Source organism: Sus scrofa, chromosome 15, assembly GCF_054392235.1.
Source record: "Sus scrofa isolate SSC_HxYL_T2T_F1_AM1 chromosome 15, Sscrofa_HxYL_maternal_Yorkshire_Landrace_v2.0, whole genome shotgun sequence".
In the NCBI taxonomy this organism is placed as follows: Eukaryota; Metazoa; Chordata; class Mammalia; order Artiodactyla; family Suidae; genus Sus; species Sus scrofa.
The window spans coordinates 71,607,814-71,620,986 of record NC_139397.1 but is presented as its reverse complement, the minus strand read 5'-3'; the positions used below and the strand labels follow the sequence as shown (position 1 = coordinate 71,620,986).

The following is a 13,173-nucleotide window of genomic DNA, read 5'->3' as shown; positions in this document are numbered from 1 at the left end:
AGGTCCACTCAGCACCTCACATCCCAGAGCAGTTTCAGGCTTGCATTTCTTAGCAGAGCCAGTTGGGTCCTTATGGGCTTAGGAGAACCTGGGGCCAGTGTCCTACCCGCACGAAGCTTGCTGGAAACCAGCCCTCGCCATCTGCGACGCGGCCCCACCACCACTCTCTGTTGGTAGCATCCATTACTTCGATGACATCCCCAGCTTTGAAGCCCAGTTCCTGGTCATCCATGGTGACATGGTCCCAGAGTGCTTCAGCACAGACCACACTGCCATCGCTGATGAGCTGTGGAGGGAGCCAGGGACAGCAGGTCAGTGGGGTGAGGGTGCTCCTGCCCTCTGTGCCCCACCCTGGGAAAAGGAGATCCTGACTCCAGTTACAGAGGAGCAGATGTAGGTGCCCTGTGAGCCAGCCGCTCTTTGGGGGTAGGGCTATGCCTGGGGCATGTCTAGACCAGCAGTGAACTTGATTGCTAGAATCCTGGTGAGCCACAGAATCTGAGGGCAAGCATGCTCCCTCCCCTGCACACCTTCCTTCCATCCCCACTGGGCTGGTGATTAAACTACTGCCTCTCAACTTCCCTATAGCTCTGCTGTGTTCCTCAATGCTGGGCTGAGGCACTGCCAGCTGCATCTGTGCTGTGCCAGCTGCCCCAGTTGGGTTCTCCTACTGTGGCATTGGAGGTGACCTTAGAGAGGGGGCTTACTCCTTCCTACTGGCTTCTTGCGGACATGCAGTACCCGTGAAGCCATCTGACAAGCTTCAGTGCCACTTTCCCTGAGTCTGGCGGTGTCCTGCCATTGTAGTAGCTGGATCGGGTCTGCAGTGATTTTTGAACACTTGCAGAACCAGTCTCCTGGTACCAGCTGAGCTGTACCCTTCCCCAGAGGTCTAGGTCTCAAACCCACAGGTTTCTCAGCTTTAAATATTCTAGCCTCTTTCCTTTATTTCCCAGCTTTTAGAGAGGAAGGTACATCTCGCATCTGCCACCTTTGTAATGGAAATCTCAGGGCTGTCCCTGTGTACTTGAAGAGCAGGTCGGCCACTCTGGACCTGGCTAACAAGGCTCTATATTAATTTCACTCTGTGGAAATGACCGACGTGCTTCCCTCCCTCTCACGTGATCACCTCAGGAGGGATGCTCCCCTCCCAGGAGCCCTTTCAAGCTGAGCTCTGCTTTGCTTTGGGCTGACTCTCCCTTTCCTGCAATGTGGGCTTAGTGTCTGCTCTGTGAATGACATGTGGCTCTGTGGGCTTTGGGCAGGAGGAGAAATGGGCCGGGGGCCACCCAGGAGGTGGGATCCCTGTCCTGGGACTGTGTGGGCTCTGACACTCACAGACCTGGGCTGGCTTGCTGGCTAGCTGCCTAAGCAGTCAAGGCCTTGGGGGCCTCAGCAGACAGGCCTTCTGACATTAACCCCTCTGCTGACTGCCTCCTCCTCTGAGCTGCTGCCTAGCGGGACCTTCTCTGGGTGCTAGCGTGGCAGTATGCATGATAATCCTCCCACTGCAATAGGAGCCAGAGTAGAGTGCAAGTGGACTGGAACTCCACCTGAGTTCCAGTTGCTGTCTAAAAGGCCTCCATGGCACCCAGAAGGGGCAGGGTGAGAGGTTTGGGGTGGGGGGGCTTTTGGGTACTGGAACCCACTCAGGCTGGACCTTTCCTCCAGGTAGGGCCCTGAGCAAGTGCTTCATGTTTCCTGGAGGTTAAACCTGCTCCAAACCCCTCTTCAGTATAAACCACTCCTCAGAATAATCCACAGTTTATGGGTACACTGGCAGCTATTCAGGGGCTGCAGATTCCTGAGGCCCACCCAGGTACCCTGGGCTCAGAGGACTAGGCTAATCCTGAAGGCTGTAGGCCTCCTCAAGAAACTACTGTAGTCATCCCAGCTCCAAAGACCTACCACAACCTTTTTCTCTTCTGCAGGGAGGCCTGGCCCTGGGATCAAAACCTCCTGGCTGCAGTGCGGATGGGACAAGACAAGAGGACTCTAGAAGAGCTGGCCTGCTGCAGCCCAGGAAGCAGGCATCAGGCTGGGCAACCCACAGCCGGCACACCCACACAAGCAGGCTGCCATCCAGGCTTCAGAGGATCTGGCTCCAGACCAGGAGGAAGCAGAGCAGTCAAGGGTGGTGTGGTTGAGCCAGTGAGGATGCAGTGGTAGGTGAACCTCCCTATACAGTGAAGGTAGCCATCAGGATGGAGGCTTTGGGGAAGACCTGTATGTTTGAGTGATGAGTTATGGAGGCTGGAGCTGCTTAGGTAAACTGAGGTTTGGATCGAGCAGGGAGCAAAACTTTTTGTTTATTAAGCTTTGTAGCTTTGATCCTGGAGAAGTGGATGTTGAGGCTCCCTGCTCCTGCACGTCCCCCAGCACACACCTGCCAGTGCATAGTCACAGGCTGGTTAATGGGATGCCACACTCTGATCTCCTAAGAATAATCTGCTAGATCACAGGTGGATGCTGCCCCTCTTCAAGTCACATGCTCTGCAGGCACAGGTCCGAAGGATAGCCTGGAGGCTGCCCCCCTGTTGAAGTGCAGGCAGGGGAAGTATTGCAGACACACCCCACACAGCCCAGCTTCCCACCAGTTTCCTTGCCAGTTATTTCCACCCGGTATTAACCAGGTCAGGCGTCTCCCCCGTCCCCCCATCCCCTTTAAATGAGCCCTGAGCAAAAGCCCCTCTTACATGGCCCAGAGTCTCCTGTCTCTGCTTTACTCTGCCAGCCCTTGCAGAGGTGTGGATCCTCCACAGGTGGTTTCCTGCTCAGCTTTGGGAAGGGCTCCAGGTGGGGGGGCAAAGAGGCAGAGCTTCCCAGAGAGACCAGGTCTCCTGACACCTTTATGGACAAGCCCCCATGCTGAGTCACCTACAAGCTCTTGGGGGCAGGGGAGGGGTTAGTCACCTTTGTCACTTTCGTGTCCCAGCACTTTGCTGGGGACAGGAGGCACAGTTCCCATCAGAGCCCCCAGTAACAGTCTGTGCTGTGTGTGTGTGTGTGTGTGATGGAGAGATCCGCAAATGGGAGGCACTGGGATGAGTTACAGCAATGACATTAACCCTTTATGTGAGTCACCAAGACAAACGTAGCTCTAAGACGTCAGACAGGCATTTTACCTCCAGGACAGCCTAGAGGCCGCCAGGGTCAATGCTGGGTGAGCTTCTGGACAGAGGCTTCCTGGCACTCTGTCTGAGGTGCAGCTGCACTGAAGCCAAAACTCATGCTGGGCAGGTGGAGGGGGCCAGGCTCACTTTTGGCATGGGGTGTTTATGTGGGTGGAGGTGGGAGACTGTTTCAGTGGGGGAAAGCAAGTTCAAGATTAAGACAAGCCAGGGACAGGGGGGCAGGATCCCCTTTTATGTCCCTAAGATTTTGACGGGTCTCAGAAGCCTGGCTCTGCCTTGCAGTGCCCCGTGATGACCACCCCATCACCTGTCCCACCCTGCCCCACCTCCTCTTTCTCTCACATATGCAACCCTGATGGAGGAAATTCCCCTCTGACAGTCTGGGAACACTGTCCCAGCATCGATGGGCCCTTGCGCAAGCAGCCAGAGGATGGGGGGGGGTGTTAGAGTGCCCACCTGCAGGGGGCAGGGTGGGGGGCTGCTGCGCCTGTAGTGGGGGCAGACTGACTGAGGCGACTTAGGACCTAAAATGGAGAAAAGCAACTGCAGGTAACATGTACAGAAAAGCCCACTCATCCTCCAGACATCTCAACCCACACAGCAGAGCATGTCCAGTTTTGCTCACATGGTGGTCACATGCGCATGGTTCCCTGACAACCAGAGAGCCAGGGCCACAGCTGCATCTGCATCCTCAATTACACACCCAGACGCGCCATTTTAGTCACACACACACACACACACACACACACACACACACACACAGTCAGCACAGAGAACAGACATAAGGACCCCGTGGTACATGTGTCACCGCGCCCCTGAATCACCTGCCCGGCCGCACCCTGGGGGACACACACACAGACTGGCCCCGGCGCGGGACGGGGCTTGGGGGAGGCTTCCCCTCGGCGGGCGGTGAGACCTCGGACCGCTGTGGCCTGGGGCAGCCACGGCTGGAGCGGTGTGGCAGGGAAGACGCGCAGCGGCGGAGGGTGCCCACGCCGGCGCCACTCACCCCGGCGGTCAGCGGAAAGCCAGCAGGAATATCAGCACGACGTTGATGAGGACGAGCAGCGCCAGCACGGCGAAGACCACCACGCGCTGGGCGCCGGGGGGCAGATTGCAGCGCAGCAGGGCGCGCAGGACGCTCCCGGGCGGCGCTGGGCGGCGCCGGGACTGCGGAGCCCTGGCCATGGCGCCCGGCCTCGCGGCCCCTCGCGCCCGGAGATCCTGCCGCGATAGGGCTGCTGCGGGGCTGCCGGAGCGCCCGGAGGTGGGCGGAGCCGCGGCGCTCGCCCCGCCGGGGCAGCTCCCTCGCCACGCGCGCCGCGTTCCCCAGGCCTAAGCCCGGCGACCCGGCGGCCGGTGTGGGCGGGGCCGGGCAGCTCCAGTGCGCTGCGCTCTGCCGGCGGCGCCTCCTCGCTAAGGGTCTCAGCGTCCTGGAACCTCGAGGGCAGTGACGCTCCACGGTGCCGGGGGTCTTGAGGGGTGCCGGGGGTCTTGGGGATCCCCAAGGGGCCTGAGTCGTAACACCAAAGGCTGCCCTTGGCCCCGACTTCACAGAGGAGTAAATGCGGCTCAGGCAATTTTCCCTATCATAAACTCGCCCAAGGTTTTGAACTCTGCACAGAGGGGCACTACCCAGGCTCAGGTGACTCAGGACCTTCCTTACTGACCTTGCCCCAGATCAGAGCAGCACTTTGTTCCTATGGGAAAGCAGCTGGCTTCTTCAGCCGCTAACCCTCCCTCCCCAGTTTCACTGAAGTATATCACTGACGAAAGTTGTATATATTTAAGGCGTTTAATATGATGTTTTGATATACACTGTAAAATTATTACCATAGTCAAATTAATTACTATATCCATCATCTCACAGAGTTACCAATTTGTCTATGTGGTGAGAACACTTAAGAATCGACCTCTTAGCAAATTTCAAGTACAATATTGTTAACTCTCCTCACCATGCTGTACATTGGATATCCAGAACTTAGTCATCTTGCATAATTAAAACATTGTACCTTTTGACCAACATCTATTTCTTTCTCCTCCTAACCCCTGGCAACCATTCGACTTTTTTTTTTTTTTTTTTTTTTTTGCCTTTTCTAGGGCCGCTCCTGCGGCATGTGGAGGTTCCCAGGCTGGGGATTGAATCGGAGCTGTAGCTACTGGCCTACACCACAGCTCACAGAAGCATGGGATCCTTAACCCACTGAGTAGGGCCAGGGATCGAACCCACGTTTTCATGGATACTAGTTGGGTTCATTAACTGCTGAGCCACGATGGTAAGTCCCTCTTTTGTCTTTTTAATAATAACCATTAGAATGGTGTGAGGTGATATGTCATAGTTGATTTTGCATTTCCCTGATACTGCAATGTCAAGAGACTATGAGCATTTTAGGAGTTCCTGTTGTGGCTCAGCAGTAATGAACATTACTAGTATCTGTGAGGATGCAGGTTTGATCCCTGGCTCTGCTCGGTGGGTTAAGGATCTGGCATTGCCATAAGCGATGGTGTAGGTTGCAGATGCAGCTCAGATCTGGTGTTGCTGTGGCTGTGGTGTAGGCCAGCAGCTGCAGCTCCAATTCAACCCCTAGCCCCATGTGCCACACCCTTGGCCTTAAAAAGAAGACAGAAAAAAAAAAAAAAAAAAAAAAAAAAAAGAGGCAGAGAGCAGGGGAGACTGAGCATTTTCTTTTGAGAAATGTCTATTCCGGTCCTTTACCCATTTTTAATTGGATTATTTGTTTTTTGTTTTGTCTGCTTTGCTACTGAGTTGTATAAGTTCCTTAGAGGTTTTGGATATTGACCCTTTATAGGATATATGGTTTCCAAATATGTTGTCCCTCCCCATATGTTGCCTTTTCACTCTGTTGATGGTTTCCTTTTCTGCGCAAAAGCTTTTTAGTTTGATGCAAGCCCACTTGTCTATTTTCACTTTTGCTGCCTGTGCTTTCCAAATGTGTCATATCCAAAAAATCATTGCCCAGACCAATGCCAAGAAGCTTTTCCCATTTCTTTCTGGGTGTATAGTAGGATTATGTTTCAGGTCTTACATTTAAGTCTTTAATCCATTTTGAGTTGATTTCTGAGAGTCTAATTTCATTCTTCTGCATGTGGTTCAGCTGCTTAAGAAAAAAATTCTATGTCATGTACCCAGGAGTTTCTACTGCCTCCTGTACAGGTGGAGGCATCTTATTCCATCCTCAGTGGGGAGTCAGAAAGCTGCAGCAGAGGGGGCCAAGGAGACTGAAAAGCAGTTCAGAAGTAGGCAGAGGTTTCCAGGCTTCAAGCTCAACTCTGTGGCTCCTCCTCCTATGTGCAGAGGCTGAGTGTTTCCATGTGGGTGATTTTATGTTCGATTTCTGTGTGTGTATGTGTGTGGGAGAGCCAGGTCAGGTCTGGGGACAGACACCTAGGGTGACAGGCACTGGTAAAGGCAGGAACTCCTGGAGAGGTCAGACTGACTCCATGATGGGGTGGTCACAGGCCAGCCTCACATCCTGCAGTGTTCTCTAAATGCTCCACCAAGAAGGGCTGGGAGCAAGAAGATGGCCAGACTGTCTCCAACCCTTGGTGACCCTGTAGCCTGGTCGTTTTGAGCAGGCCTGCTGTGCTGGCCTGATTCTTGTCAAAGCTCTTTTTATGCCTTAAGCCCCAGGTTGAGGACAAGCTTTACATCTGTCTGCCCTCGAGTCTGGGTGCCATCTCCTATTGGCAGGATGATCCAGATCTTGCCCCCAGCCCCCCTTCTCCCCTTGCAGCAGAGCAGCTCTACACACAGATGCTTGGAGGGGAGCCATACACATGGAGGCCCTCAGGGCCACACAGGAAGTGGGCAGAGCTGAGAGCGAACTGGCTCCACATGCCTGCCATCCCTCAGAGCAGCAGAGCCTGGCCCAGAGGGGAGACAGCAATCTGCAGGGCAGTGGGTGGGCACCAGGAGATCCCCAGGCCTCCTGGCTGGGAGCTGCACCCAACTCACAACTTAGTGGTGTGGGGGTGAAAATGAAAAGGGAACAATGTCTTCCAAAGACACCACCTACTTTTAGCTCTCAGCTCTTCTGAAAAACATTCCTGCGCTAAGAATGTCCTCAGGCCTCACCTCAGGGATGACACCCAGGAGGGCACAGCCAGAGCTGTGGGAGGCAGGGGGAGGGTGAGAGGAGGGTGAAGAACTGGGCAGACAGAGAGTTTCCGTCGTGGCTCATCTGTAACAAACCTAACTAGTATCCATGAGGATGCGGGTTCAATCCCTGGCCTCACTCAGTGGGTTAAGGATCTGGCATTGCCATGAGCTGTGGTGTAGGTCGCAGACGTGGTTCGGATCTGGTGTTGCTGTGGCTGTGGCTGTGGCTGTGGCTGTGGCTGGCAGTTGTAGCTCCAATTCACCCCTAGCTTGGGAACCTCCATATGCTGCAGGTGCGGCCCTAAAAAAAAACCCAAAACAACCTGGGGAGACAGGCCCAGGCCCTGGCCTGGGTCATGGGCTTCTGGAGGGGACAATGCAGAAAGAAAAGGGGATACTTCTGGGCTGTGACATTAACATCCTTCAGGCACAAGTTAGGTGCAAGGAATACAGAATGAACAAGACACTGCACCCCCTTCTCACTTCCATTAGGACACATGCAGGAAGGCCTGGTGCCCTCAGAGACTTGAACCACCTGCCCCACCCTGGCAGTCAGCTCCCTGAAAGCAGGACTACATCCTCGGTACAGCTCTGCCCCAGGTCTAGGACATGGCCTGACACACACTAAACATTTAGTGAGTGTGTGTCACACACACGCAACACACACACACATGCTCCCTACACCCAGACCCTCACATGCTTGCACACACATGCACTCCTCACTTACCCAGAACACAAAAGGGCTTCACTGTTTCTCCTCTCCACCCTCATCACTGTCCAGCCCCCCACCCTTCTGGCCAGGTGATTTCGCTCCCCTCCTGCTTAGTAAATTGAGGAGTGATCCTTCCTTCTTAGGTCAACAGGAACAAGACAGTGTCCCCATTTAGAACATGACACCCATGTGTTCTTAGAAAATCCAAGTAAACATATGATTTTAGAGTAAGTCAAATGTTATTTAGTACTGACTTTTCTCTGACACCTGTTGCTTCTATTATCTCCAAGTCTGGGACCAGGGCTGACCCCCAGCAAGCCTTCTTGCTGTGCATGTGAGACAGATGTGAGCAGCCGGTCATGGGAGAATCACCTCTCATGTTTCTTTGGAGGTCCTGATAAAGTGAATCTGATGCTGCCAACCAATTGTTAACAAATACTGCCTTTCCCAGGTACCCAGTATACCTAGGCACAGTGATGCTCCTACATGCCAATGAGGACCAGGTGCCATGTCCACCCCACATGAAGGAAACAGGCTGGAGATGGGAATGACCTGCAGCAGGTCCTCCACTGGCCAGCAGCAGTCTCAAGGCCAGACCCAGGCCCTGTCCTGCATGCTGTGGTAACCGATTCAGTGCTTTTTATATCAGGATCTGGAAGCACTGGTGGGGAAAGCAGCCCGGTGGGTGCTGACCAAGCCAGCAGCCCAGGCCTTGCCCTGCATCACCCTGCTCCATCACTGGAGGGGCTCTGCTGTCTGCCCGAGCCACGTCCTCCACCCAGGGACTTTCCCAGGGCCCAGGGAAGACCAAGCATCCTGGAAGCACAGAGGGAGGGCTCTAAACATAAGTTCAATATCACCACCCTGTCCACTTGGTAATCTCAAATACCAGGCAGGACCTTTGAACCAAACAGGAAACAAATTCTTTATGCAGCCAAAATAAGTCCTGGACAATGCATAGTCTAAATTACCTTCATTTCCCTTATAAACATACCCTCTGCCAGAGCCTGTTTATTCTAGAAGCTTCCTTTAGAAAGTTCTCTTTCTTCTCCTGGCTTTTCTCGTCCCAAGCATCTCAGATGGAACAATTAGTCAAGGGACACAAAAGCACCTCCCCACTAGCTGCTGCTGGTGATGGACCACATTCCACCACTGCTCTAACAGTGCAGCCTGATGGCCAGCCTGAAGACCCCACACCTCTTCAGAGTCCCTGAAAGCTTTCTGTTACCATCCCTCCCTCATCCTCCTCCTCCTCACCACTGGAAATTTACTGGGGAACCTACCATGTGTCATGTGACTGACGTTTGTCATTTCAGTCTGTTCTCCTTTAACTGCATGGTCATTGTATTTTACAGTTCAGTAACTAGTGCTCAGCGGGTTACCTGCTCAGGTCTCCATACCTGGTCCCTGGCAGGAAGGAGCTCCCATCCAGGGGTGGGAGGTTCTTCCCCTGCCCCACGAGGCCTCCCACCAAGGCTGGGCCCCAAGACTGAGGAGGGAGGCTGAGTCTTCAAGGAAAAGCAAACTGTTCTCATGAATTCTGTTTTAGATGCTATCATATTGGAGCCTCTTCCATTCAAAATAGCTTATGAGAAGCACTTAGAGAAAGACTTCATATATCAGAAAAAACCCAACTTATTTGGATGTTTATTTCTTATGCATCATGGATTTGGAATAAATCTTTTTTCCTTTTTAGGGCCACACATGTGGCACATGGAAGTTCCCAGGCTAGGGAATGCCACAGCCACAGCCACACCAAATCCGAGATGCATCTGCAACCTATGCCACAGCTACAGCAATGTCAGATCCTTAACCCACTGAGTGAGGCCAGGGATCGAACCCGCATACTCACATAGGCAACATCAGGTCCTTAACCTGCTGAGCCACAGTGGGAATTCCTTGGATAAATCATTAGTTAATGGCTATTTTAAATCACCATTCAGAGCTGGGCCTGTAAGATGCATTGATGCACTACTGATGGTCAAGTAGGTAACGAGGACACCACAATCCCTAAGGGTTCTGAGACCAGCCAGCCCATCATTCACAGAAATATTAGAAGCTGTCTGTACACTGATCTCCTCCTGAGGGAAAAATCTGCGAGATCCTAGGTGGTCCTATTCTGGTTTGAATGAAGCAGAAACACGTTTATATCATGACCAAAGCAGAACGTGTGCCAATTACCTAAAACATTATGATTTAACACTCTTCTCCAAATGAAGTGAAAAAGGAGAGGGGAAGAAAAGTGAAGTATGAGTGGGAAAAAGAGAGGCTCATTAAAGTCTCAGAAGGTCTTCCTCCTTGGAGAATGCAAGGGGAGAACTTGGTATGGGAATCGGTTTTTCCTAAAGTTCTCATGAATTTCTTCTGCTTAGGCAGAAACAGCCCCAAATGGTAACATATGCTACACAGTTGTCATAGCAACAGCAATACTCTGAGCTCTTGGAATCAGAAGGGGAGAAATCCCCTTTCCTTGTCTTATCCTGGTTCTGACCCGGCAAATGGTTGGAGGGTCAGGGGCTAAGCCCTGGCCTCCTTCCTACCCAGCAGAGCTTCTCCCACCCAGGACAGCATTACAGGGGTTCTGTCACAGGTTCTGGGTATCCCATCTGCTCTTCTGCATTCCCTGTAGGTCCCATGAGGGCAGAGGGGGAGCGTCCTGGCTTTGATAAGTTGTACTTGTGGACACCACATTCTCCCCCCCCCCCTTTTTTTTTCTTTTTTTTGTCTTTTTGCCTTTTCTAGGGCCACTCCCTTGGCATATGGAGATTCCCAGGCTAGGGGTCTAATTGGAGCCATAGCCACCGGCCTACACCAGAGCCACAGCAACTCGGGATCTGAGCCGCATCTGCGACCTACACCACACCTCATGGCAACACTGGATCCTTGACCCACTGAGCAAGGCCAGGGATTGAACCCGCAACCTCATAGTTCCTAGTCAGATTCGTTAACCACTGCACCATGACGGGAACTCCGACACCACATTCTAAAGTGAGAACCACAAGCTGCAACTGTGCCGTGTGCACACTGGTGCCAACTGTCATCTACTTGGAAAACAAAGGCTGGACACCCAGGCTAGCATGAGCATGCTGAAGTCACCCTGATGGGCAGCCCATGTGTCCCAGCCCCCTCCCTTCGTGCCAGCAGCCCTGACCCTACCTCGTTGATGGCCAGCTGCTCACCGCCCCCTCCAGGGTGGCTGTAGTGATGGCCCGAGCTGTGCACGTCCTCGTATAGGTCCTCCTCACTGCCCGCCTCGTCTGCACGCAGGGCCACGTCCAAAGCTCCATCAGGGAGGGCTGGAAGGAGAGAGAGCAGCTGGCAAAGAGAAGCTGAGGCAGGGGACACGCGGAGAAAAGGAAAAGCCTTTCGGGGATAAAAGCTCCTTCTCTGAGAGGAGGGAAGAAGTCTGGGGACCAGGTTCTCAAACTATTCTTGCTGCAGAAAGGTAGTCTGTTGAAAGAGTGCGCTGGTCGACTTTCACATCACTGTACATCACCTGCTGTTCTGCCTCTACCAGCTCCGTAAACAAGGACACATAAATATGTACCTCAGGATGACACTTGAGAGTCCCTGCCTGTTGAACTCAATTCAGAACCGCCTACCAATGGGTCAGGTATACATGGGATAAAGTCCTTTAAAATGCTAACACTTTATTGTGATATATACATACACACATCTCCAAAGAAATACGCAGTATATACATGCAAATATTGTTTGAAAATTAATAAATGAACACCTATTATACTTATCATCCTGTTTAAGAAAATGCCAAAAACAAAAACAAAAAAAAAACCCCAAAAAAACACCAAAATGCAGCAGAAATGAATTTGACTAGGAACCATGGATTGTGGGTTCCATCCTTGGCCTTGCTCAATGGGTTAAGGATCTGGCACTGCTGTGAGCTGTGGTGTATGTCGCAGATGAGGCTTGGATCTGGCGTTGCTGTAGCTGTGGAGTAGGCTGGCAGCTGTAGCTCTGATTCAATCCCTAGTCTGGGAGTCTACCTCCATATGCTGTGGGTTCGGCCCTAAAAAGACAAAAGACACAACAAAACAACAATGAAAAAGAAAATGCCAGAATCTTAGAATTCAATCTCCTGTATATGCCCTACTCCAATATCAGTTCCTTCTCTCTCTTTAGAAATATCCAATATTTCAAGCTTTTTTTATAAATTATACCCACACTTGTCTTTTTGTTTTGTTTTGTTTTTTGTTTTTGTTTTGTCTTTTTGCTATTTCTTGGGCCGCTCCTGCGGCATATGGAGGTTCCCAGGCTAGGGGTCCAATCGGAGCCATAGCCACCGGCCTACGCCAGAGCCACAGCAACTCGGGATCCGAGCCGAGTCTGCAATCTACACCACAGCTCACGGCAACGCCGGATCGTTAACCCACTGAGCAAGGGCAGGGACCGAACCCACAACCTCATGGTTCCTAGTCGGATTCGTTAACCACTGCGCCACGACGGGAACTCCCCCACACTTGTCTTTGTGTTAGCATTTATTTCTGTTGAGTCTGGCATTGTTTGACCTCATATAAATGGAACCATCCAGTAGCTTTTCTTCTCTGATTGGCTTTTTTACTCAACAGCTCATGCAGTTGTGATGATTCAGCCTAACTGATGATTGGTCTTGCATTTTTTGAGTATTTGCAGTTTTACAGGTGCTAAACTGCTGCAGAATGAACGGTGGGTCATTTACTGGGCTGTTGCTGGTTGGAACGTTGGCGTATTGCAGAGAGACCCATGTGCCACCTGGGCGCACATCCCAGAGTTTCTCCCAGACAGTGTTTCCCAACTTCTATTTCATTATTCCCCCAACCAAAGAGCCTTTTATAATACATCCTTTTCCCCCCGCCCCAGTGAAACTTTCATGCCACAAATATATTGTATATGTAAAGTTCTGGGGAGTTCCCATTGTGGCTCAGCAGAAACAAATCTAGCTAGTATCCATGTGGTTTCGGGTTTGATTCCTGGCCTTGCTCAGTGGGTTAAGGATCTCGTGTTGCCATGAACTGTGGTGTAGGTTGAGGAATGCAGCTTGGATCCCACATTGCTCTGGCTGTGGCATAGGCCAGCAGCTGTAGCTCCGATTAATTCCTTAGCCTGGGAACTTCCAAAAGACACAGGTGCGGCCCTAAAAAGCAAAAAAAAACAAAAAACCAAAAAACCAAAAAACCAAAAAAACAAAAAACTTCTGTGGCTCCTGAAGG

At 52.0% G+C, this 13,173-nt stretch overlaps 2 protein-coding genes across 6 annotated transcripts in view; both read right to left on the bottom strand.

Moving 5' to 3' along the window:
* The window catches only part of ARHGEF4 (Rho guanine nucleotide exchange factor 4), a 259,221-nt gene that overhangs the window by 9,391 nt on the left and 236,657 nt on the right, over positions 1-13,173 (bottom strand). For all 5 annotated transcript variants that reach the window (XM_085000213.1, XM_085000214.1, XM_021075744.2 and 2 more), the window contains 2 exons: positions 11,123-11,262; positions 107-286 (listed from right to left, as the gene is read on the bottom strand). In XM_085000213.1, the coding sequence (XP_084856339.1) occupies positions 107-286; positions 11,123-11,262 (320 nt within the window). The remainder of the gene's footprint in view (positions 1-106; positions 287-11,122; positions 11,263-13,173) is intronic.
* On the bottom strand, positions 145-4,360 carry SMIM39 (small integral membrane protein 39). Its single transcript, XM_085000221.1, has 2 exons — positions 4,144-4,360; positions 145-286 (listed from the first exon to the last, which is right to left on the bottom strand). The coding sequence occupies exon 1, from the start codon at positions 4,320-4,322 to the stop codon at positions 4,152-4,154; it is 171 nt and encodes a 56-aa protein (XP_084856347.1). The 5' UTR covers positions 4,323-4,360; the 3' UTR covers positions 145-286; positions 4,144-4,151.

What these genes read in the sequence shown, in the direction of transcription:
- SMIM39 (XM_085000221.1), bottom strand. Translation starts at nt 4,322, where the DNA reads ATGGCCAGGGCTCCGCAGTCCCGGCGCCGCCCAGCGCCGCCCGGGAGC.